This window comes from Phacochoerus africanus, chromosome 2 (genome assembly GCF_016906955.1).
Source record: "Phacochoerus africanus isolate WHEZ1 chromosome 2, ROS_Pafr_v1, whole genome shotgun sequence".
NCBI classification, from domain to species: Eukaryota; Metazoa; Chordata; class Mammalia; order Artiodactyla; family Suidae; genus Phacochoerus; species Phacochoerus africanus.
In genome coordinates, this window is record NC_062545.1 from 268,243,764 (window position 1) to 268,271,357 (window position 27,594).

The 27,594-nt window shown below is 37.3% G+C and overlaps 1 protein-coding gene across 9 annotated transcripts in view; it reads right to left on the reverse strand.

Annotated features, from left to right (window-relative positions):
• DENND1A (DENN domain containing 1A) overlaps positions 1-27,594 on the reverse strand; it is a 518,366-nt gene that overhangs the window by 347,868 nt on the left and 142,904 nt on the right. For 8 of the 9 annotated variants that reach the window (XM_047768362.1, XM_047768357.1, XM_047768356.1 and 5 more), the window contains exon 4: positions 8,407-8,456. The exons of the other annotated variant lie outside the window; for it this stretch is intronic. In XM_047768362.1, the coding sequence (XP_047624318.1) occupies positions 8,407-8,456 (50 nt within the window). The remainder of the gene's footprint in view (positions 1-8,406; positions 8,457-27,594) is intronic. 9 annotated transcript variants of the gene reach the window in all.

Here is a 27,594-nt window from a genome sequence, read left to right on the forward strand (position 1 = left end):
TATCAAAAAGATCATACACCACGACCAGATGGGATTCATCCCAGGTTCACAAGGATGGTTCAACATGTGCAAATCAATCAACATCATACACCACATTAACAAAAGAAAAGTCAAAAACCACATGATCATCTCAATAGATGCAGAAAAAGCATTTGACAAAATCCAACACCCAATCATGATAAAAACACTTACCAAAGTGGGTATAGAGGGAACATACCTTAACATAATCAAAGCCATTTATGACAAACCCACAACAAATATAGTACTCAATGGAAAAAAGCTGAAAGCCTTCCCACTAATATCTAGAACAAGACAAGGATGCCCACTCTCAGCACTTTTATTCAACATAGTATTGAAGTCCTAGTCACAGCAATCAGACAAACAAAAGAAATAAAAGGTATCCAAATTGGAAGAGAAGATGTAAACTGTCACTGTATGCAGATGACATGATTATATAGAGAACCCTAAAAACTCAATCCAAAACTACTAGAACTGATCAACAAATTCAGCAAAGTAGCAGAATATAAGATAAACTTTCAGAAATCAGTTACATTTCTGTATACCAACAATGAAATATTAGAAAAGGAATACAAAAATACAATACCTTTTAAAACTGAACCCCCAAAATCAAATACCTGGGAATAAACCTGACCAAGGAGGTGAAAGACTTATATGCTGAGAACTATACAACATTCATCAAGGAAATTAAAGAGGATTCAAAGACATGGAAAGATAGTCCATGCTCCTGGGTTGGAAAAATTAATATTGTAAAAATGGCCATACTACCCAAAGCAATCTACAGATTCCATACAATCCCTATCAAATCACCCACGACATTTTTAACAAAACTAGAACAAACAATCCAAAAATTTATCCGGAACCACAAAAAACCCAGAATTGCAAAAGCAATCCTGAGAAACAAAAACCAAGCAGGAGGCATAACTCTCTCCCAGACGTCAGGCAATATTACAAAGCCACAGTCATCAAGACAGTGTAGTACTGGTACCAAAACAGACACAGACCAATGGAACAGAATAGAGCCCAGAAATAAACCAGACACACAGTCAATTAATCTTCGACAAAGGAGGCAAGAACATAAAATGGGGAAAAGACAATCTTTTCAGCAAGTATTGCTGGGAAAACTGGACAGCCTCACGTAAATCAGTGAAACTGGAACACACCCTCACACCATGCACAAAAATAAACTCAAAATGGCTTAAAGCCTTAAATGTAAGACAAGACACCATCAAACTCCTGGAGGAGAACATAGGCAAAATATTTTCTGACATAACCTTACAAATGTTTTCTCAGGTCAGTCTCCCAAATAAACAAATAAAAGCAAAAATAAACAAATGGGATCTCATCAGACTGACAAGCTTTTGCACAGCAAAGGAAACCAAACAGAAAACAAAAAGACAACTTACAGAATGGGAGAAAATAGTTTCAAACGATGCAACGGACAAGGGCTTAATCTCTAAAATATACTAACAACTTATACAATTCAACAGCAAAAAACTCAACAACCCAAATGAAAAATGGCAAAAGACCTGAACAGACATTTCTCCAAAGACATACAGATGGCCAACAAGCACATGAAAAAATGCTCAACATCACTGATTATTAGAGAAATGCAAATCAAAACTACTATGAGGTACCACCTCACACCAGTCAGAATGGCCATCATTAATAAGTCCACAAATAACTAATGCTGGAGCGGGTATGGAGAAAAGGGAACCCTCCTGCACTGTTGGTGGGAATGTAAATTGGTACAACCACTATGGAAAACAATATGGAGGTACCTTAGAAAACTAAATATAGAACTACTGTATGACCCAGCAATCCCATTCTTGGGCATATATCCGGACAAAACTTTCCTTGAAAAAGACACATGCACCTGTATGTTCACTGCAGCACTATTCACAATAGCCAAGACATGGAAGCAACCCAAATGTGCATTAACAGATGACTGGATTAAGAAGCTGTGGTATATATACACAATGGAATACTACTCGGCCATCAAAAAGAACAAAATAATGCCATTTGCAGCAACATGGATGGAACTAGAGACTCCCATACTAAGTGAAGTCAAATAACAGAAGAAGAAAGACAAATAACATATGGTATCACTTATATCTGGAATCTAATATTTGGCACAAATGAACCTTTCCACAGAAAAGAAAATCATGGACATGGAGAATAGACTTGTGGTTGCCAAGGGGGAGAGGGAAGGAGTGGGATGGACTGGGAATTTTGGGTTAATAGATGCAAACTATTGCCTTTGGAATGGATAAGCAATGAGATCCTGCTGTATAGCACTGGGAACTATATCTAGTCACTTACGATGGAGTATGATAATATGAGAAAAAGGAATGCATACAAAAAATTTAAAAAATAAAATGGGAGTAATACTTACTCTACAAAGTGGTTTTCAGGCTGAGAAACAATGTATACAGAGTAGAAGTTCCCACTGTGGTGCAGTGGAAACAAACCTGACTAGTATCCACGAGGATGCGGGTTCGATCCCTGGCCTTGCTCAGTGGGTTAAGAATCCAGCGTTGCCATGAGCTGTGGTGTAGGTCACAGACGCAGCTCGGATCCTGTGTTGCTGTGGCTCTGGTGGAGGCCGGCCTGGGAAGCTCCATATGCTGTGAGTGCAGCTCTAAAAAGACAAAAAAAAAAAAAAAGTAACTGGCATCTAGGAGGTATACAATGAAAATAATAATTCTTATTGTTATGAAATTATAAATGTTGAGATATGGAACTGAAACATTTTTTCATCCTATTTACTATTGCTTAATAAAAATTCCCTGTTGGGCCATCTACTGTCAGGTATCCATAAGAGCTGCTTCTCCTTTTCTTCAGTGCATATGATACATCAGTTTTATCAAACTACCATATCTCCCAACCTTTAGTTATACAAGCCTCAAAGCTTCTTTCCATAAGTATACCTTTCATCTGCCAAAGACTCAAGTTTTCACACTGAGGTCCAAGTGGCAATAATGACATTGACCCAAAATGTCTGGGGACCAAAAGTAGGACACACACTGCCAGATATCTGCCTGAGAAACACACTGGATAATTCTACAAACAGGGAAACTCCAGTCCCTCATCATGACAAAGTCAAAATGAATCATAAGTCGAGTATCAAAAGCCATCAAAACTAAATAAAATATTTAAGGAGTTCCTGTTGTGGCTCAGCAGGTTAAGAACCCAACATAGTATCCCTGAGGATGTGGGTTTGATCCCTGGCCTCACTCAGTGGGTTAGGAATCCAGAGTTACCACAAGCTGTGGCATGGGTCACAGATGCAGCTCCTACTCAACCCCTAGCCATATGCTGCAGGTTCAGCTGTTTAAAAAAATTCTATTAAGTATCAAAACTAGGAGGAACAACAGAGATTTACTCCAATTCCCCCTTTTTAACCATGAAGAAACCAAGGTGCTCATGACAGAGGTCACTTATAGCACAGAGCGAGTCAGTGGCAGAATCAAAACTCTAACCTGGGTCGCCTGGTTGTTAGCCCTAGTGCTTTGTCCACTAAGGCCAAATTACTTCGTGGTTATCAGATGCAGTAGAAAATGACTATGGCCAAACTTAACCCAGAGTTTAAGCTAAACTAAGGAACTAAACCAAGGATGGAAAACAAGGGATGAAACCGGCCAGTGGATTCAATGTTGAAAAGTACAGTCGGGTGAACATATAGAAGTGGGAGCAAGAGGAGAGGTCTAAAGACAAAAACTGAAACACTAATCATGTACCTTTTATTTTCTTTTAGTTATCTGAATAAAAATGGGTTCCACTGTCTTCAATTATCTGCATTTTCTACTTTTTTTTAATAATAACTATATAATGCTTTTGAAATAAATGTTTAAAATTTTCTTGGTTAATTTGTGGTGTGATGGATCTAATGGGAACAGTCTGATACAGACCAAGTACGATGGACAAACATGGGTCCCAAAAGCAGCTGTGCCACCTATGGTAGTGGAACCTTGGGCATGTCACTGAATCTATGTGAGCCTCTGTTTCCTCATATGTGGCACTATCATAATGGCAACCTTGCAAATGTGTAAGCTTTTAGTGCAGGAAAAGAAGACATCACAATGCATGGCACATAACAAATACATAATAAAATGGTAAATAGCCTTTCAACCATATTTGCATCTGTGGGGTTACATTCTAAATCATTAAATTACGCCTGTGCCCTTGAAAAGATTGTGTCATTTCACTTCATGCTCATGTCACTTGTGTGTACAAGTATAGTTTATAGGACAACTGAACAGTAGCTGGTTTTCCAGGTTCTGAAAGAAGATAAGCACAAACATGCAGAAGAACAGCTTTTCCATCATCCAGTAAATGTCTTGAGTGCTTTGACTAACTGAAGCAGGTTGCCAGTTAGCAAGAGCAAGGTAAGTAGCACCACAATGTGAAATGGTATTCAAATCTTTTTTTGTTGTTGTTGTTGTCTCAAAAGACTGCTTTCATCAATAATAATAAAAACGTTTTGAGAGTGATACAGGGATCTCAGCACTGTCATTTCAATGCTTCTCTCCACCAAGAGCTTCAAGTATGATGTAGGGTAGAAATAACTCAGGCTTAGGAATAAGGTTAACTGTTTTATTTTTTTTCCTCTCCCAGCCTTGTAATTACATAGTGACATAAGAATGTCATTTCATCTCTATGGATCTTACTTTCCCTTTAATAAAATGGGATGCTTAAACCAGATGAATTTCAGCTTTAAAATCCTGTGGTCTTATTCCCAAACATTTTCAAGGCCTCCTGTAGCCAAAGCCCAAGCTATCCTGCACATGTTACCCTCTCCACAGGAAGCTCCATCTGCTCTGGTCCAACAATCTCTAGGCTCATTCCCAGTTTCTCCTCTGCTTTGCTCCTTAGTGCACATGAGGTATTGGGCTCTCCCTTCTACTTAACATTCTTGCAGACTCAACACAAGCCTCACCCCCTATATGATGTTTTCTCTGACCATCTCAGTCTTTCCCAACCTCACTATCCTTCTGGATAGATACTGTTTTCTGTGCTTTTACCATACTGACTGGATTAGACTGAGAAACACATAGAGCTCAGAGCTCCAAGTCTGATACCATTTCCATAACACCCAACATAATGCTATACACTCTGAAGTTTCCCTTGCTTTTCTGTAAAAGAGATACCACCACCTCTTATCTATGAGAGTTGCTGGGAAGAATAAAGATATTATTGTAAAAATGCCCAGCACATTGATTAAAATCATTTAAGAACTCAAATCCCAATTTCCTTCTTTTCTTCTATTTGGTGACTGGTTTCCCCACAAAGTCTCTACTGAAAAATGGTATCGTTTAGGAAATGGACTTTGCCTGCAGCCTAAGAGAACCTGGGGCAAGTCACAATTTCTCTACAGCTTAGATTTCTTCAAACGAAGATAATAGCACTTGTTCTCATCTTTTATGATAGGAGGATAAAATGAGATAATACATGAGAAAGCACTTTCTTTTTAAAAGGTACCAGCATTATTATTTTTCATAAGACCTAGTTTCAGAAAGAAAAATCTTAAAAACAACAGTAGAGACAGCAAGATGTCAATGTTAATGGGTGATCTGATGACAGCTATGAAAATCCAACTCTTGATATAGACTAGAAACGTCAGAAAGTTGTATTACTGTTCCTTGAGGTAGAAAAGTACAGATACTGAAAAGATTAGGGAGCTTTCCTTTTTTGAACATAATCACCTGGAGCATTACTCATCTCCCATGCCAAAATATTTTCTAAGTCAAACAATATCATAAGTATATCTGGGGAGCTTTGCAGGCCTTAGAATTTGGGCATATCCATTTCACAGTGCTAACTGCAAGATAAGAAAAAGGATGGTGATATTAAAACTTTTGTATTTTTTGTAAATAAATTTAATTATTATTCTCTCTTCTGTATTAAAGTATGCCACAGTTAGAAGTGGGGGATCAATGAAAGCTATCAATGCCTACAGGGTGTGTAATACAATGCAATTTAAGAAAGAACCATTGTACATGGCAAAGAGTAAAACATACCTATAAAAGGATATTTCTATTCCAAATCTTTTTGTGAAAAAAACAGGAGGAATATGATTAGGGGAGGGTAATCTGGAGAGAAGCATTTTGGAAGAAAGATATTTTGCTAACAAAATAAAGACATCAGACATGATTGGTGACAAAACAGACTTTAGGACTATAACTTAGGGGCTCTTGTTTTCCTTCCGTTTCAGAATGTAATCACCCAGACAGATAGGTAGAGGTATGCCTGTGGCTTAAGACAGGGAAGATGCATGTGTGCATGCGTGCACATACATATGTGCTTTGGGAGGGATTTAATCTCATTGTACATTTCTTCTAATATTAGTTAACAAAGTCATTTAAGGAATACCTACCCAAAGCAGATCACCATTCTAAACAGGGAGTCATGTAAAAATATATTCTTATTTTTCTTTGTTAAACACCTACCCATTTTTAAAACATTTCAGCTTTATTAATTTGTACAAATATGCCCTTGCCATAATTTGTAATACATTTTATAAGTGACTGGAGATTTCATGCATCACTAATTCATACATACAAATGTGAAGTTTGCATTAAATGTCTCCAAACAAAACCCTACTTCCTTGCTATTTTTAGAGGGAATAGGATAAAGAAGAGACAAGAGGACTCTCATTACAAAGACTGACCCTCTTAAAATTAAGACTATTCTGTTTTGAGCATCAACCTGTAACTAGAACAGCCCTGGTACTAGGATTTTAAAGGCCTGAGTCTGGAAATACTACAATGGTTGATTGGCTTAAAAAATAACTAGTTCGACCCAGAGAAAACAGTGATTATAAGTGGCTGGCAACATTCCAAAGCTGCTTTTTTTTTAGTACTCTTTTGCTTTTTAGTACTCTTTTAAACACTTCTGGCTACCAATTCTCATCTCACAACATTTTTAAGTTTATGCCAAATAAACCAGGACACTGCTACTACAAAGTGTAGAAAAGATCCAAGCGGTATACTACCTACATGTACTCTAAATCATGAAACTCTTTCAGGCCTGTCTTGTTTGAGTATACTAAAATACAAGCTAGAACCTTCCTTAAGATGGGCATGTTATGTAGCTTTCTTGGAACATATTATGGCACTTTTATTTATAATGATATTTTCTAAAACCTCTTGTCACTAAAAGTAGAATTTTCAAGATGCAACATTGATACAGGCTCATAGTTCAATTCGCCATGAAGAGAACATCACAGATAGGCAGCTATTGAGTGAACAAATAAATGACTGCAAAAATAATGCTTAAATCATAATTAAAAATACAATAGACATTTCTTGAAAATAAGATTAGGAAGATTGTTTTGCCATTTTATTAACATTGTTAGTAAATTATAGTTTTAAGTAAAAAAAACTCTTCTAAAATTGTTTTTAAAATAAGCCATTTAAAAATAAGCTAGTGGCATATTTCAAAAACAAAACTAACAAAAACCCACTCAGACTATTTTAATTATCTTGGAGTTCTGATATTCATTCTGTTCCAAGAAACATTTATCATGGAGTTCCCACTGTGGCTTGGTGGTAACAAACCAGTATAGTATCCATTAGGATGTGGGTTCCATTCCTGGCCCCACTCAATGGGTTAAGGATCCGGCACTGCTGTGAGCTCTGGTGTAGGTCACAGATGCAGCTTGGATCCTGCGTTGCTGTGGCTGTGGCATAGGCCAGCAGCTGCAGCTACAATTAGACCTCTAGCCTGGGAACTTGTGTATGCCCCAAGTGTGGCCCTGGGGAGGGGGGTGGAGGGGAGGAACATTTATCATAATGCAAATACTGAAAAAAAGGTTACATAATTTTTATTTTTTAGTCTAGAAATATAAATAAAATGTTTATTTCCCCAGAGATACCGCTTTTAGCCACCTAAACAAAATGTAAGACACTATTTGGCAACGTACCTTTTAAATAGCTGAACACCTTTAAACAGGTTGGGCCTATGTTAATTTAAATTTTAAGCTGAAGCCTAAGGAAAAAAGTCTACATTAATACTCATAAGGCCATGGTGTCACATGATATTACTTGGTTAAGTTAAATATATTCATATATCAATAAAAATTAAATAGCATTGGATTAAATACCAACCATTCTTAATCATGGTTGAGTCTGATAACCGAAATAAAAAATTTAATGTCATGCAAAATATATCTCACAAACTAACCAAAGCAAAGCTCTAGGCTTTAAGCTTTTTTGATAGTGTCAATAAAATCCCCAGGAAAGGAGAACACCACAACTCTCCTTGAAACATAATGTGTTTTAAATCATGGTTAAACAGACAGAATGTTAAGAATGGCATGGTTTTTATTTTCCAGAGCAGGTTTATTGACACTTTTTTTTCTAGTAAAATTTGAAAATCTGACACTACCTGTCCACATAGAAGGGGAAACAAAACTTGGTCAAAGTCTGTAGAACTTCCTGTGGAGAAAAAGAGAGATAATTTATACATCTAATGGGACCAATAAATCTAACATTAACCACGGCACACAATCTAGCAACTTTACCCTAAAGAAAGAGGAGACAGATGAAGAAATATGGGCTTTATCAATTACATAGGAGGAGTACTAGGCAGTCAATCATGAGAAATAATAAACATGATCAAACTTCATTAAAAATGAAAAATTAATCAAGAATCACACATGGGCAAGCAGCAGGAGCCATGCAGGAAAGCTCTGAAGGGAGGGAGGCGGTTGGGTTGCTGAGTGTTAACACCCCTCTAGGGACCATCTCCAGCCTGACCATATGGATCAGAGTGAATAACACTGAGCCACATGGGTTTGGCCTGGCAGGGCCGCTGTTGCTGGCACTGTTCTTGCCTGTTACCTAGGAACAGAGGGGGCCGGGATTAGACAACGCTTCCCAACATCAATAGGCCAACTCGCAAGCAAAGTAGAAAACCAACATGAAGATAATTGTCCCTGAACATTGTCAACTACTTTTTTTTTTTTAAGAGTTTAAAACTTTATTTACTTACTTTATCAAGAAGCTGCCATTTCTGGCGTGAATTTATTTTGTAATCAAACTATAACAATTTTAAGTATGCACTATTTTTAGTTAAATGGCAGTATCATAATTGTATATACTTACCTGCTTGTAATTTATACAAATCCAAAGCAAACTACCAGCTTAAATGTCTTTTTACAAATACGTAGGTACATAAAGCCAAGCATATTATTCAGGGAAGTATACAAAAAGGATTCAAAAAAGCACAGTGACATTTCAAAGATTTATTAATAAAAGAAAAGCTTCTAACATTAAGAATCCTAAATGAGTCACAATATACAGTGGTGTATGACTTTTCCCAGCAGATATATTTCATGTATACAGAACATATATACACGGCAATACACACACCCAAGTAACTGTTACTTCTTTCATAGAATTTTCTCTAGCTTAATTTTAACTGCAGACTTGGACAGCCCACAGTTGGTGTTTATCATAAGTTCACAGACCAATGTTATAAATTTTAAAAAAGTATTCCTTTCAAGCGTTTGATTTGGTTTTTAACTATTTAAAACCTCAACTTCGAGACAAAATGAGGAACACATTTTTCAGTCATTGAGAAGCTGGTTCAAATTAAAACAAACCTGCCCATTGCAAATCCTAACCCAAGTGATAAATTAAAGATCAGTTTACAAATGTAGCGCTTTTCTAACCAATAATAATGAATTATCAATGCTAACTGAATTGATGCTTCTCGCTTCATTTATTTTTAAAACCAGTTCTATCATTCAAGAAATAAACCACATCAATCTAATAACCCACTCAATGAAGCAGAAAGCACACTGACTTTCTCTGCCAGAGCATGTTCCGCCTACATAATGCAATTGAGCATATCCTATTTTTTAATATCATTTTGGACTAGATGTATATCATAGCACTGTTAAGGCATGTCATGAAACAGGAAGAAATAGAAAACTGGAAAATGAAAAAGAGTGGGTGAGAATACTTCAACATACTCTGAGGCATTACTGGCACATTATGTTCATTTCATATTCAGAAGTCCATATACATTGTTTTAAAACTCATTGTTTAAATAAATTGCAACAGCTAATAATCAGAAAAACAATAGCAATTTCTCAATGCATAATGTTACTATGAGGCAAATATCAGAAAAAAGATCATACAGAACTTTCATGTTAATGTCTGCAGTTGTAAAATACATAACCCTCACAAATAAAACTCTTAGGTTTCACGCCCCAAAAGACGTTCCTTACAAATTCTTTTCATATTGAATCTCAAATAACACAAAGCATCAACTGACTTCAGTTTATGTACCAAGCATTCTTTCAAACTTAGTTCCCAGTGTTCACTCATTGCCAACACTGGCTACAAAGACATTTATCCTTCACCCCTGAAAAGTTACCGGTGCAGAAACACCTACTCTAGCAGGAGTTGAGCTACAAAAAACACTTCAAGATTTGTGAAAGAAAGGACCCCCATGGCTACAGCAGAGTCAGAGGGATCTAATATGCCCACCTTATTACTCACCACAATATAGAAACTACCCACTACTTTCTAATGTCAAGAGTAATAACCAACCATGAATTTGTCTGTCAGATAATATTAGAACAAGTATCAAAATACTCAATGTGGGCTGAGTATAACCCTCTCCCAAGAGCTTTCCTTTTCACCCAAGAAAGCGGTGATAAGGCTAATTAAGGAATGGGGCAGGGGGAGGGGAGGAGAGAAGGGAAGAGAGGCAAATGGAGGCACATGTTTGTGCATTACAATATGTTTCTTCATGTTTGTGATATTACAAAGAGCTCGATTTTCCAATTTAAGTCAAACAACACAGTGTTGTGCTGTCAGAGGAGAAAACAAAAATGAGCATTTACTCTGTGTTAGGCATATTCACACATTTTCTCAATCTGAACCAAAAAACCAACTTCTTGGTTTGGGAAGAGGAGGACAGGAAGAAGGACGGGAAAACAAGCAATGTTTCCTGTAAATAAAAACTACTGAAATAAACCAATTTTCTTAATACTGATGTTTTCCCTATACATAAACATTTAAGTAACTTATACTCTCCAAAGAAAAATACAATTACTTCAATTTGAAAAGTACCACTGTCTGAGAGAAAGGACTTTAAACACTGATTTAAACATATTTTAAGCATCACATGTACAGCAGAGTATCCCACAGTCTTTCAATATTAACTTTATTGGGAAAACAGTTTCCAGCCAGTTACCAACCCCTTTTTCTCTCTAGAACCTGTGTCTCTGACTAGGGAACTTTGTAGAGAGTAATTTTCCTGTTTCATCCCCCCCCTCCCCCGCACCCTCCCTCCAACCTCTTTCAGGCAAGTAGCCTCAGTACAACCTCAACTGCCATATAAATCGGATCTTCGAGATGCAGTACAGCTGATGAAATGTAAATGACCTCATTGCTAAGGCAGGGGGTGGGGAAGACTGTGCCAGCTCTCCAGATCAATTCCCAAGTTTATATTTTCACAAATCTTTTTATGTACAGTTTGATTTTTTAACATTTTAATGAGCAAAAAGTGCATCTATAGTAGCCAGTCACCACAGTTAAAGTGCAGGGCATGAACTAGATCCCAGGAGGGAACCAGTCCACCATGTCACCACTGGCTTTAGGACATTCGCCACCTGGTTCCATGTCCCCAGGTTCCAACTCTTTTCATAATCAAAACACTGCTGACATTATAAACCCCAGACGGGTTTTCTAAAATCCCTCCCAATCAATATATCCAACACATAACTTATTGGAGACAACACTGAGCTCATTGATTAAGGTGAGTTCAGTAGCAAAGTTTTCAAATAAATGAGACAAGAACACAGCATTCAACCCCTTTGTGTCACCAGACAATTTATGAAATAGGCAATTTCCAAAAGGGCTTTTCTTCGCAACGCAATATATAATACCCCATGTGGGAAGAAGTAAGAGCAGAGGGGGCAGGGAGAAGCATGGAGGGTGGGCAGCTGCACAACCTTTCAGTTGTGTGTATATTAAACAGCAGACCATGCACAGTGCCATAGAAAAGCAACAACTACAAGGCTCAAATCTCAGAGTGTAAACCAAAATATGAAACCAACAATCGTAACACTGGATTCACTTGCAAATAAGAAATGAACTCGAGATTCATCTCAGTCTTCTTTGGATTCATTTCACCCAATTTGAATTTCCTTGCGGTCAGAAGGCCCATCAAAGGAACATATTCCAATCTGGACAAAATCAATTACATTCTAATGAAACCAAGCCATTCCCTTAAAAACCTGGAAATTTTTACATTTATAATATTGCACATTATAGCATCCTACCTGGAGGCAAAACTTCGAAGACTAAATTTGAAGTAGTTAACAAGAATTATTAATAATGAGAAAGATAAAACAATTCCCCATGAATTCGGGGTACAAGGTGGGAGATCCTGCAACAGCCATCAGTTCAGATGTCAAATACTTTGTTTTCATTACTTCATTGAAACCCACAAACAAAAATTAGTTGTATTTGGCAGATGAAAACAACTGACAGTCAAACACAGACACACACCCTACAAATAAATGCCATCTGAAAGACAAAAGCACAGGCTGATTATAATGTCCACTGGGGTTATAGAATGTTGGGAGATGAAGCAAGTTCTCAATAGTTCAAAAGGGAAAAGAAAATGTGTGCAGGAAAACATTTAAATAAAGCAAAGAGACTGCTTGAATAAATGAATGTATTTTAAAATATGAAAGCTCCAATCAGCCTTTTGTAGACTGTTGAAAGCTGGCATAGCAGCTGATAATTTACCTTTGTCCAAAAAAAAAGAGTGAAGTAGGAAGAAGCAGGGAGACAGGTGGAGAACATTCCCTGAGTTTCTCCTATCTAATGTATTTGTACATTTCAAAATGCAGATGTGTGATGAAAAGATCACTGGAGCCCAAATTCCTAAAATACTCTATTTCTATGTTTAAATTTTTTTTAATAGCATGAGGGAAATGCTGACCCTCTAAGTCCTACAATTGAGATCAGTGCAACTGACTTGAAAGAAAAGCCTTTGATTGATGATCTTAAAACTCAAGTTGAGAGTTAAAAACAGAACACACACAAAATCCAAACATACAAAAAGAGCTAACAAAATTTCTACTCTAAGCCATTTCAAGTTAAAACCAGGGACTCTAAGTGAAAGCTAACAGAGGTTTTAAGCTTATGATTAAGAAGAGTAAAACAACATGGTAAGAAGTTCTTAGAAGCTTAATTAGCACCAAGTTCAAGAATGTTGATCAAAAATTTCCTAAATATGAAAACAGGAAACACAAGTTTTCCCCTTCACTATAAATGTCAAATTAAACCCAACATCTATACTATAGTTACAACCAAACTTTTATTTTTTTCAGTGAGAAAAAGCTTTGAATAAGGGATTTTACAGAAAGGCCTTTCAACACCCGAACATAAAAGCTGGGTCAAATTTCTAACAATGCTGCTCAAATGCTACAGAGTCTGCTTCCTTTCTTTGGTATATTTCAATATTTACTCCCAGTTTACTCTTTATAAACTTTAGTTAATTCTGAATCATAGGTATCATTATGCTAACATATAATATCTAATATGTATAGTCAATGTTTGGATTCAAAAATTTTAAAAACTACAATAAGATATAGAAATTTACCATTTTCCATATCAGGAATATTGTAAACTTTACATTTAAATTATCAGAGACATTAAGTAAATAGGTGGAATGCTTATGACAGCCGAAGAGCCGCCTCTAGAACTACTTTTACATGTAAATCTTCATGACCTTTGAAGTCCAAAATAAAAACACTGGATATTATAAAAAAAAAATTTAACTTAAACAACACCAGTTTATCCTTCTGTATTCTTCCTTTTCTTAAAAAATTACTTAAAACAAAGCTGTCCCCAAATTTCAATGTTATATAACATCTTATATTCTCAGACATCATTTTATTAACTTTAAACTTTATAGCAAAAGGTTTGAAAACGAGAGAACTACATTTATAAAGTCAATATTAAACCCCCATAAACTTGTTGACAATTCTTTCAAGAACAAATGATTTGGTTAGAATCTCTTGCAATTAGCATTCAGTGGTATCAGTAATATAATTCCTTGCACTTTAATAGTACTACTCTACAGTATTTGGCCTTGTTCATTTCCTTAAACATTTAAAATCCTATTATCCAAACACTTGATTTTTTTTAATTTATCTAAAAGAAAGACTGGAGAAAATGGGGGGGGGCAGATTAAGGGGGACACAAAGTAGCACATACCAAAGGAATAAAGTCTCAACAGTAAAACCGCAAACATGATTTCACTGAAGAAGCAAATGCCCTCAGGAAGATACTATTTAGAAAAAATAATAAAAGAGCACTGATAGAAATACTAATTTGTAAGCATATTAAAAACCATCAGCTTTTAAATATTTTAAATGTACACAAAAATGTGCACAGATGGGCAACTTTTCTACTCACATCAGTCTAGAAAAAAATCTTTCATTATCAAGCTCAAAGTCCTTGAATTTTTTAAACTTAATTGTGCCTCTATTTCTTAGAATTCACACCCCAAGGCCAAAGCTTTCCTGCCACCAGTCCTTCAAATCTGACTTGGACATTACACGGGAGGAGGCTCCAAGCCTCCCTGAGGTCTCACTCTTTTTACAACACACGAAAAAGCAGTCGATAATGGGCCCATGCTGAATTCACTGCTCTCCACGTCTCCTCTTGGGACACAAGCCTAGCAGATGTGATAAAAACTGTGTCAGAGAAGTGGCTCTAGTTTGTGCCTTAATGACAACTTAAACCTCTAAACCAATACAACCAAAGGACTAACAGAACTGGCTGTTACCTCTCTCTCCTGCCAATCTTCGAATATCTCTGAACTAAATTAGCACCTCTACCCACAACATCCCCTGCCACCCCACAAAATCCATTCTAATTTTAAAAGAAAAATGAATTCAGCAAAGACATTGGCCGCACCAGTGTCTTGAGTGCGTACATGCGTGCGTGCGTGTGTGTGTGTGTGTGTGTGTGTACCCTTGTCCTATAATTAAGCCCTAATACTTATTTCATGCAGTTTATATTTTCTCAAGGTATGACTGTACATTCAGATATCTTAAAGGACTGCCCGCTATATTTCCTCTGATCACCAAACTAATAACCATATTAACACATACAACTGGTAGCCTTGCAGTTTCCCCAAAATGCCTCAAGGTCTAAAAATTATTTTTAAATACATTCAACCACAGGAAAGAAAAGTGATATTCTGAGTTACTGAAACATTCTAATTATTAAAATTTATACAGGAAAAAATTTTAAACTGTGGGTGGTTATACTTCTCTTTTAACTTGTAAGAACTCTTTGTCTGACCTAATGATATGGTACCAAAAAAACAGATTTAAATGTGTACTTCTGATAACATTTTCTAAATTCTATAATTCAGCCTTCAGATGATAGGCCTTTTTACCCAGTATCTTGAAAGCCTATTCAGTCACAATTGCATACCCACTTAATCAGCAATCATTGTTCTGGGATGCGGGACTTTGTTGTCAAGACAAGCACCAAAACCTGAAAAAAATTTTTTCAGAACTGGCATAAGAAAAAAGTGATCTTTGTCAGACAAGGACAAATTTATGCAAATCTTTTATAAACATTCACAAACATTTATTTAGCTTTTGAAATGTTGGCCTCATTTGAGAGCATGAAAATGAGGGGGAAGTAGGAAAACGCAAAGGACAGCTTAGAAGCTGGCACGCTACATAAATATTCAGAAGGAAGATTATAGGATTCATGTTAGGCTGTCTTAGGCTTCTCCAAAGTCCACACAGAATAGCAAAGAACAAAACTAACGAGAAGTACAGCAGATGTTAGACAATGCATCAGCCTCTTTTCCTCTCTCACTTGGCTATACTTGGACGCTTTTATATTTTCTTTCAATATGGTTAGGTCATTCAAGGATTCTCCTATAGACTATGTATTGTGGCTACAGATCTATAAGCTGGAGGTCTGTCAGCCTTCCAAAAGTTTCCAATGAAAAGGCATTATGCAAATTCTACCTCTCTTACCCTCTTTCAGGGGGGAAAAAAGCCTCCAGTATGCAGTCATCGGAGTATTGGAAGCCCCAGCCTTCATTTCTGTATAGCTGTGTTTGCCTCAGGGCCACGCTGCTTGTTTTGACAGTGGATCCCCCTAGATAGTTGGGATTAGTCGAGCTTGTTTAGATAAACTTGAAATCAAGGCCTTCTCTAGGTAGACAGCTAGATGTAGCTACCGAGTTTCCAGCTGCCTCTCCTTTCATCCCCAAACAACTGGAGATTCACAGTAGCTATCACAGCCACAGGCTATGTCACATACATAAGTACAAAATTAAAGGCTGCTAAAAGAAGCCTTTGTAAGTCTTAGTGCTAAAATAAGGAATCTGTACTGCTTGGTTTATACAAATTATTCTAGCACTACCAGCATGGAACTGAAATCATCAGTTAACAAGGCATATTCATCAAGATTCTCAGCTTCTCCAGACAGACGGGATCATAGTTTGATAATATACCTAACTTTCTACTTCTTCGCTCTTGTATGAGAGTAATCACTTAAAATGTTGAAAAGAAAATAATAGGCTTTATTTATCCAGTGACAGGGGATGTCAGACACCGTCGACAAACACTGCAAGCAGAATATGAAAATCAAAATGTAAATATCAAATTTGCTTTTGAGAGAGAATTATTTAGAGATTGATGAGACAGGGCCTTAGTACACAGTCATCTCCAATTACAGAGCTGTTTCAAATCAACTTTTATTTCCTACAACTTGCAAATTCTGATGGAACGATATCAGGAGGATTCAAGAACTGAGGAAATTTATATTGAGAACAGATCGATGACATCTCATTACAAAGACAGAAGGCAGGTGATATGAAACACTAGTGATATTTTAAAAAGTATACAATTCGAATAGTTTTCTAAAAGCTAATATTCAGGTTTTACTCTTTGTAACTAAAACATGTCTCTTTAGAGAGCCAGCAAAATACAAAGAAAATAATTCAATTCTATGTATGCTTTATTTTACTTTACGTCTTGCTCCACCATGTAGATTCTAGTGTTTAACCTGGATCATGTTTAATTCACACATCATTATTGTTAAACAGCCAAGTGTCTACTGCACACAAACGTACCCTTTTTGAAAAATTATTTAAAATACAACAAATTAAAAATAAAACGTATTTCCACTACTCGGAACTCACAACTGTTTTCTGGCATGGACTCTTCAGAGAAGCAATTCCTTCTTCTTTTATTAACAGTTCACTACTGTAGCTAAGGTCCAGGAGTTTTCTTGATAAGTGGCTTCATGCTCTCTGGATTGTTAAGAGTACTTCAATTTGAGTTATTTTGTTTATAATATTTAAAAGCAGTATTAAAAGAAAACAAAGCTCTTTTTGGTGTGTTACTCATCAGTCACTCAAATACATGTTCTACACCCAACGTTCTATTAGATGTAGAGCACAGATGGGCCCCTTCCTGCCTCCCTCACTCAGTTTCTGGCCCCTCCCTCTTCCGATTCCTTTCTCTTAAATGTGTTTCCTAGGAATTGATCTTCTTTCTCTCTCTGTATCCTCCTCCATTAACATGGTCTACTTACACTTTAATTTCAATTACCATCACTATGTAAATGGCTCAAATTCAAATCACTTCTAAACTACCTCTCCAGCTCCAGGCCTCCATTCCAAATGCTTTTTGGACATTTCTGCCTCATGTCCCATAGGTAATTCAAGTTCAACATGTCAAAAATCTAGGCACATCATTGAGGTTCCTGGTACACTGTTTACTAATCCCTTTCACCCTATCAAAACAAGAAAGAATCTCAGACCACCAGTAAAACTTGCTAGGGGACAGATGATCCACTCATGCGACTTTGATTCAAATATTTGCTATGGTTGTTGAATTTCAAAATAACTCTGTGAAGAAAACTGCCAAGTGTCAATAAACAAGAAAGGATACAAGGAAACCCTAGAAATCAGAATATTTCAAAGTCACCTTTGAAAAGAAAATTGATATACTTCTTCCAAGTAAAATAATATATTTAGTACCAAGTAATGTACTAAAGATCCTGTCTGCATGGCGTTTCCAATTTTGTTGAAAAGACAGATGCTATGCAAAGGAATATGTGAATACACCATTGGAATTGTGACCGAAGCTGTGAAAAAGAAGACCAGAGGGCTCTTAAGCGAAACAGCAGGGGCCTGAATTTAGATGGAAGGGTCAAGGAAGTGACATTTTGAACAGAGACTTGAAGAATGAGCAGGTGTTTACCAGCCAAAGACTGAAAGAGGGATAGGAAGAAGGCCAAAAAAATAACAGCATGAGCAAGGACAACTGAACAAGAGCCCTTGACACATTAAAAGAACTAAAAATAAGCCTGGCATGTTGGAGCAAAGAGGTGAGGGAGAGAGTGGCAGAAGATGAGGTTAACCAGGTCGGCAGAGGCCAAATCACATGGGGCCTCACAGGGCAGGGTAGAGTCTGGACTTGATTTTTATGCACTGGAAGTCACCAGGGGAATCTGAATCTTTTGCATCCCACTCGCATGTCACTTCCTAACCCCTCCATCTACCCCCAAGTCTTCCAAATTCCAGGGGGATTCAGAAGATATTCTCAGTGAGCTCCTTGCCTCCCTGAGTTCCCATGCCAATCCCACTGCCATATTTCTGTTATCAGACTGACCATAATCTCAAGACCCTCCATTTCCACAGGAGAGGAAAGACACACAACTGGGTGCTTTAGGTCTCCAAGAAAGAAGAGGAGCCTCAACACAGAAGCCTTAATAATAACCCTGGAGGCAGGGAGATGGGTTGTGGTTGAAAAGAGCACAAAGGAACTGTAACAAATTTGAGTAGGACCAGCTTAACATCTCTCTTCAGAACCTGTTAACAGTATACATGTCTTGTTTAATCCTCACAGGAGAGCAGTGAGACCACACGGGCCAAAGGAGAAGCGAATTTATCAGAGAACCAATATTTATTCTTGATATAGAAAATGAAAAGAATAGGCGTTCCCGTCTTGGTACAGCGCAAACAAATCCAACTAGGAACCATGAGGTTGCAAGTTTGATCCCTGGCCTCACTCAGTGGGTTAAGGATCTGGCGTTGCCGTGAGCTGTGGTGTAGGTCACAGACACGGCTTGGATCCCGCGTGGCTGTGGCTCTGGCGTAGGCTGGCAGCAACAGCTCCAATTAGACCCGTAGCCTGGGAAGCTCCATATGCCACAGGGGTGGCCCTGAAAAGACAAAAGACAAAAAAAAAAAAAGAAAATGAAAGGAATAGAAAAACCTCAAAGTTTGTATAAATGTATTATTAACATTTATGACTTAAAACCTAAGAATTATGTATATAAAGTATCCAGTTGATTTACTGAAGTTTCTTCTGTTTCAGTCTGTATTTTGTTTCCCATATACCAACGGTTATCTGCTCTCTGGAGGGAGTGAAGTGACAAGTGGAAGGAGACTGACAAAGCAGCTAATGTGTGTCATGTTCTGTGCTAGAAGCTTTACATATATTCAGTGATCCTACCAGTAATCTGATGTCGCTATTATCACCTTCTCACAGGTGAAGTGAGCCTTGAAAGCCAAGTAAAATTAGTTGAATGGTAAAGTAACTTGACTAACTGCAAAGAGACAGTGAATGGAAAAGCTAAGATTCAAACCCAAGTTCATCTCTCCCGGGAACTCAAGCTCTTCCCACTTTGTTTTCCAATTGCAGCAGTGGAATGAATGATTTTTGTTGCTGTGTCTTAGGTTAGGATAACCTTGCATGCCAGCTTGCCCAGGGCATTTTGGTTATGCTCATTATCTCACTTTAATCATGGAGCCCCCTTTCACTCTCAGAAGTGTCCTAGATTGGATGCTGTGGTCATTAGAGCCTTAGAGACAGGGAAAACCGTGGCTCATCCAAAGGGTATTGAAAGAACAAATAAATGTTCCATCTGCCTTCTGATGGAAAACCGGAGAGTGGTGTTAGAAGAGTTAATTTTCATCACTTGATTCCTGGTTCTTTATCCACATTAAAGACTTATCTACATTCTGGGATTTAATGCAATACTAGACATCAACAATTAGATGGGAGCAGCAAAATCTTCTCTTTGCTTCATTTTCCTCATGCTACATTTGAAAACATTTATTAGATTAATTCAGGTACTGTATATACCCATCTCTACTACAAATTCTACAAAGTATTACTTCTTTGTTTTACAGACAAAAAAAATGAGGCTGAAGAAGTAAACTTTTGCCCAAAGTAACATTTCCAAAGCCAAATCTCATACAACATGGGGATACTTGTCTTTTACTTTTCTTTAGGCCAAACATACCAAAAAAAAAAAAAAAAAAAACCAAGAAAAAAAAGGCACTTAAAAATTTTAGGAGGGAATGATATTTGTTAAGAAATAAATGAAAAATGAAAAGTATTTCGCTGCCATTAAATCTGTTTATCATAACATACTTTTTTAAAATTCAGAAATATTTCTCAGTTTACCAGGGGTTTAATCTCTAGGAATGAGAATATCTCCCTGATAAAAATAAGTTCTTGGGAAGTTCCCTGTTGGACTAGTAATTAGGATTTGGAGCTTTCACCGCTGCAGTCCAGGTTCAGTCCCTAGTCTGTGAACGGAGATCCCACATCAAGCCACTGAACGAACACCATGACCAAAAAAAAAAAGTTCTCAACAATTTACAGTTAATACTTTTAACGCTCGATATTACTAAAGGGGCACCATGTTTGAAATATATTCAAATACAAGAATCCTCGATTCTTCTCTGTTAGGTAAGGAGAAATTTAATAAATATATGCTTTGGTTTGCCCTACCTTGTTCAAATTCTGAGCCCAAAGATCACAGTGTGAACACTACTGGTTCATATCAAATATTTGGTCTATTAACATCCATGTATAATATCAAGTTCTACAGATAGGGACATGAACCAGGCAAGAATCCTTAACTTTCGGCCTGGAGGAGTTCCTATCGTGGCGCAGTGGTTAACGAATCCAACTAGGAACCATGAGGTTGCGGGTTCGATCCCTGCCCTTGCTCAGGGTTTAACGATCCAGCGTTGCTGTGGCTGTGGTGTAGGCTGGCAGCTACAGCTTCGATTAGACCCCTAGCCTGGGAACCTCCATATGCCGCAGGAGCGGCCCAAGAAATAGCAAAAAGACCAAAAAAAAAAAAAAACCTTTCAGCCTGGAAGATGGAGAGAATACATAATCAAGTTTAAGTTTTCTGACAGAAGTACGGTCAAGGAAAAAGGAAGGCCCTCAGGTCTACCCAGGGGATGTGAAAGACCCTCAAGGGGTGGTGACATTTGAGCTTACCTTTGAGAGATGAGTCAGTATTTACCAGATAAGCAAGCTAGATATTTAAAATATTATATAGATATAAGTATAAAGTATTATATAAAATATTCAAGGGATAAAGGCAGTATGAAATAATATTACATATTTCACAAGTTTGATATGAAAATAATGATTTTGATTATCTCAATTTTATGTAAAAAAAAATCCTAATTATTTTATAAATAACATTTCTACCCACCAATCCCCACTTGCTATATACATTCAGACATACAGACTTAGTTCATAGTCTGGACTTCGGGTAATATCACATTTGAAATCTGAAACAGACTAAAGTTAGTTTAAAATTATGGTAGCCAGAGGAATCTTAACTCCACTGCATATAAGTATTTTTTAAATGAAAATTAACACAATAATACAAAGTACTACATGCTACACCAAAAGGGCTAATTTACAAGGACAGTGGGACCCATTACTAAATTTCTGAAGTTTTGAAAATGGAAAGTCTCAAGATACAGATTTCACAACTGAAATAAAATGCAATAAAAGTAATTAGTGGAGTTCCCGACATGGCTTAGTGGTTAACGGATCTGACTAGGAACCATGAGGTTGCGGGTTCGATCCCTGGGCCTTGCTCACTGGGTTAGGGATCCGTCATTGCTGTGAGCTGTGGTATAGGTTGCAGACGCGGGCTCGGATCCCGAGTTGTTGTGGCTCTGGCGTAGGCCAGCAGCTACAGCTCCATTTCGACCCCTAGCCTGGGAACCTCCATATGCTGCAGGAGTGGCCCTAGAAATGACACACACACACACACAAAGTAATTAGTTATTTAAAATCTCTTCATTACCATTTAAAGAGTTTCCATATTTTCAGTACATTGTAGAACATAAATAGTCAGCAACTATTTCGAATTATATCGCTTTATCTTTACTTGACAAAGTACTCTCTCTTACCTTGGTGATTTCTTTAAATTTTGCTCTAGGACAGTGTGAACTTAGAAAGAAATGATTTTTCAGAATTCTTCCTAGGATCAGTCTGAAACTCTAGAGATAAAAAGTTATCACACATAACCCTAATACCTGACAAAACAAAAGCACCAAACCTGGTGACCTTGCTACATTAAATACATCCCCTAAAAATAGTAGGTACTCTATAATTACTGGTTATTATTAGATGGCAAGTATTATCCTCAGCACTTTACACATTTCAAATCACTTAAACCTCATAACAATCCTATGAGGTCTTCACTATGACTATCTCTAGTTTACAGATGAGGAAAAGAAACCCCAAAGAGGTAAATCCCAGTAAATGACAGAGCTGGGATTCAAACCCCAGCAGCCTGGCTCCAAAGGTCAAGTTCCTAATCACTTCTGTACTCTCTTTCTGGAATCTGAACTCCTTAGCTATTACGTCTGTATAGTACATGCTTCATATTCACAACTACTCATTAGCCTTTAATTTATCCTAGCTGCTAAGAAGAGCCAGTAGCATTGACTACAGTCATTCTTGAAAAGTCCACAGACTAACAGACAATAAATAAAAAATACTATGTAAAGAGTCAATGTTGAAAATGCTCTCCAAGTGCTGAGGATGGAGTCAGGGCCAGTTTCACAGAGGACGTGACATAAGCAGGGCGTATAATGCTGAACAGACATACATTGGATATTGGGGTGGGAGGGGGAATCAAGGAAGGCATTTCAACCACAAAAACATCTTGGGCAAAAACACAGAGATGTGAGAGAGCCAATCATGCTGGGAAACAGTGAGACATTCTATGTCTGATTATAAAGAAAAGTGATAGGAAACCAGGCTGGAGGTTGGGGCAAGGTCAGACTGTGATGGGCCTTAAACTCAAGTTAAGAAATTTGGAATAGATCTTGAAGGCATCAGGGAACCATCAAGAGTTTTGACTTAAGAGAAATGATGTGATTTGGTTCAGGTTTTAGAAAGATATCTCTGGCCATCTTATAGAAGATAGTGATTACAAGGTCACTGGGTTATAGGTCATTAGGAAGACCCCACAGGAGAGAAGCTGAGAGTGTAAATTCAGAGGAAAACAGCAGAATAGGACAAACTAGAGAGCATTTTAGGAAGGATAATGAACAGGACTTGATGACCACAGACTTACAGGTGCATCCAAACAAGCAACAGGGACTGATTAAGTGAGGCTAAATTTAAGACTCAGACTACAGCTCTCAAAAGCAGCCATAGTCCATGTAGTTATCGTCAAGTAACTCACCAGAAATAAGACCATCCAATAATATTCAGAGATGTCAAAAATTTAGTGGGGCTTTTTTGGAGCCAGAATAAAAATAGTAGAACATGTCTAATAAAAATGTATAAGGATTGCATCATTCCATTTCCTAGAGGCAGATTCAGGTAAGCAGTAGTATAACGTAGCTGTATAGCTTGTTCTTATACAAAGAAGAGCTCGAGAATTTGTGGTCTGAATGAGCCCCTTCTTTATAACTGTAACAGTTGAGGAGTGATCAAAGTGGAAAGAAATCTTCAAGTGAGAAAAAGACACAAGCCAGAAAATGTGTCAATTTTTCAACTGAGTTTGGTTAAATATTTAACGTTTTGAAATACAGTTTCACTAAGAAGCCAGTCCAAGAGTTCCTGTCATGGCTCAGTGGTTAACAAACCCGAGCAGTATCCATGAGGACCTGAGTTTGATTCCTGGCCTTGCTCAGTGAGTTAAGGATCCGGCATTGCCGTAAGCTGTGGTGTAGGTCACAGACACGGCTCGGATCCTGTGTTGCTGTGGGTTGCTGTGGTGTAGGCTGGCAACTATAGCTCCAATTCAGCTCCAAGCCTGGGAACCTCCATATGCCTTGGGTGTGGGCCTAAAAAGACCAAAAAAAAAAAAAAAAAAAGAAGAAGCCAGTCCAACCACATCCTGTTCTTAAATTTACCCTTTTCTGGAACTGGGTGGAGGGGAGGATAAAAGAAATAGATATGACAGAATAGCACCTATTATATACAAAGTGGTTTTTCTTCAGCAAACACTTTATTTATTTATTTATTTATTTATTTATTTATTTATTTTCTGCAGCCACACCTGTGGTATATGTAAGTTCCCAGGGCCAGGTATCAAGTCTGAGCTACAGCTCAACCTACACCACAGCTGCAGCAATGTCGAATCCTTAACCCACTGCACCACAGTGAGCTCCAGCAAATATTTTTAAAGGATCCATCCAAAGTGATAAATTTGACTTGTAATAGCAAAGGGGAAAATAAAAGATGGACCAGGATAGATTATTCTTCCACATCCATGAGGCTATAACTTGAAAAAACATTTAAACAAGCCAATCATCAAGAATAGGACACTTTTAAACATATACAAAGCAGCAGATGTTTCATCTGGGATGCATTCACACATCTGCAATATATCAACGACTCTTTCTGAATCTGTAATACAGTCCATCAAAATGGCTATATTTGGTGGCAACTGTGGGCACTGATGCACTACCTGAAAAAAGGTGCTACAGCAGGGTGCTTTGTTGCTATTATGCTGAACAGTCACCTCCTGGGCATTAGGGTCTTAAGAAATTAAGAATTTCTATCTGTGGATGAGAAAACTACATTTCTAGCTACAATCACGGAGTGCCAAGTTACTAAGAAATACAGAAAAATGACCTTTTTGAGGAAGGGGTTTAAAAAAGTCCATGAATCAACAGTGACTTTTAGAAAAGTATGCATCTAAAACAAACCTAAAAGATGATATTCTTTAAAAGCAGCTCCAAGACTTTCCACTTGGGTTTCACTCTTAACTTTACTAACTGCTACGGCTTCACAACACAAAGAACAAGAAATTGTAGGAACATGATACATGGTGGAATCACTACACCCCTGGGTCCTAATATTCAGAGAGATCTCCCCAATTTCTGGCCATGCCATTGTTCTACAAACTAACAAAACACCCTGGACATGCATTACACCCTTGTAGCTTACTAGACAGTAAGGTCTTTCAAGGAGAAGATGGAATCTTCTACTTCTTCCTCTCTCTTTACCTGGTACAATGTCCAGCTCACATTCTGCAGACACTACACTTGTTAAGCTCACTCAATTAACAAAATCAAATCCAGTCTCCCAGTTTCTGCCACCAAAAACAGGTATGGGGGCAGGGGGAACCCATGAAATGTAGCCACTTATAAGTTAGTCTTTTTAAGGCCAGTTTATGGAGTCATTTTAAAGGGTGACCCACTTGAATCTCATACAAGCAAACCCTTTGCATGATATTCAAATCAACCGACAAATTCTATTCCATAGGATATGTTGTCATAGAAAGTTTACAAGCCCAAACTTGATTTCACCATTTAAAGTGGATCAAATCCAAACGGACTGTATGAGTAGGCTGGAAGCACGACAGCACCCACTTTGAAAAAAGAATGGGGTTGAAAAAAGAAAGCTCAGACATTTCCAAGAGGAATGGGATACACGCAGGTCCATCCAATTCCACTCTTTGTGAGCATGGTGAATGCAAGGCCCAAAATACCACAAAAACCCAAAGTTTCAATTCCAACTTTAAGATTGACAAGTCACTACAAAAAGAATGGCAGGGAGTTCCCGTCGTGGCGCAGTGGTTAACGAATCCGACTAGGAACCATGAGGTTGCGGGTTCGGTCCTTGCCCTTGCTCAGTGGGTTAACGATCCGGCGTTGCCGTGAGCTGTGGTGTAGGTTGCAGACGCGGCTCGGATCCCGCGTTGCTGTGGCTCTGGCATAGGCCGGTGGCTACAGCTCTGATTGGACCCCTAGCCTGGGAACCTCCATATGCCACGGGAGCGGCCCAAGAAATAGCAAAAAGACAAAAAAAAAAAAAAGAATGGCAGAATCTTTGTGGAATCAGTGTTACATTTTATACAAACCAGGTACACTGCTGCTTATGTTTTTCTTCCTAGTAATAACGGGAAAATCAATTTTATTGTTTTACATTTTGTGTCAATATTATACCTGTGCATCATGTTACACAATGTTGGCAATGAGACTTCCTTTCACATAACAACAACGACAAGAAAAATTGTAGGAGCTATGGATTATTTCTGTAATTTTCGTATTAGTATTTTTTCAATGAATCAGGGCATGGGCATGTTTTGAATAGAATGTTTAGTTTTTGGCTTAGCAAGATTTGGAAGAAAATAACTTGAAAGTTTTCATACACAGCTGCTCACCAAAAGAAGTAGATAACAACACACAAGTAGGGAGTCTTGATTAAATATTATCTCTGCTACCTTTCTAATCAGAATCTTCTAAACCACTTACATAGGTTATACTGTGAATGACCATGAGTTTAAATGTTTTCTTTAGCGCATACCTGAAGCGTGAACAGATGAAAACTTCATATTTAAGCAATTACATGCAACTCAGAAATGCCAATTTCCATCACAATTAGCCTACGTTATACAACATATTTTTGTTCCTTTTTAGTATATAGGTGATGTATGCTTTTACAATTTGCTTAACTGCCTATAGTGAAATTTTAAAATCACAGAGACCATATAAAACCATAAAAGAAAGGGTACCTTTTTATTTTTCCCAATGTACCATGTTTCTACATTGCTTATAGAGCTTATACAAGAAACACTGTTAGTTTCTATATAAAGATTGCCATAAAATTTTTATAGTTTCTATAAATGCATAAAGATTGTTGCTTTCATTATAACCTCTATTTCAGTGCCAGTGGAAAGAAAAATTACCTGCAACTCTAAATAGCGATCAGCATATACAGGGACGGGTAAGTATGTTTGGACTTCTATTTAAAGAGCTCTAAGACCTTGCTATATTTCATCAAAATATAAATGAGCACACTGGAGAAGCAACTTCTAGTATACTCAACTCCAATCACCACTCTTAGAACAAACAAGCTATAAAAAGTGCAACTGTGAGAACAAATTATTACTTCTACATGTTTTAGTACAAGAAATAAATTGTATTATAACTAACACACCTTAAAGTGATAGATGTAATGCCTATTATACTTGACACATTGTAAGGCTTTTTATGAAAATCTCTGTGATAGGTTACTATATCTTTATTCTAAATTATCACATGCTACATAATATAAAGGCTCTTTTTTTAAAATCTGAAAGAATGTATGTTTTGAAACTAAAGATGGAATCTGGAAGAGTGGTCACCATAAGTTGCTAACATGTTAGTTTAACTATGCCTTTTCTCCCTTAATTCAATTAGTATTCATTAAAACTGCACTAATCACAATGAATAAAGTTTTACCAATTATTTCCATAATTATGAATGAATACAGTAAACAGAATA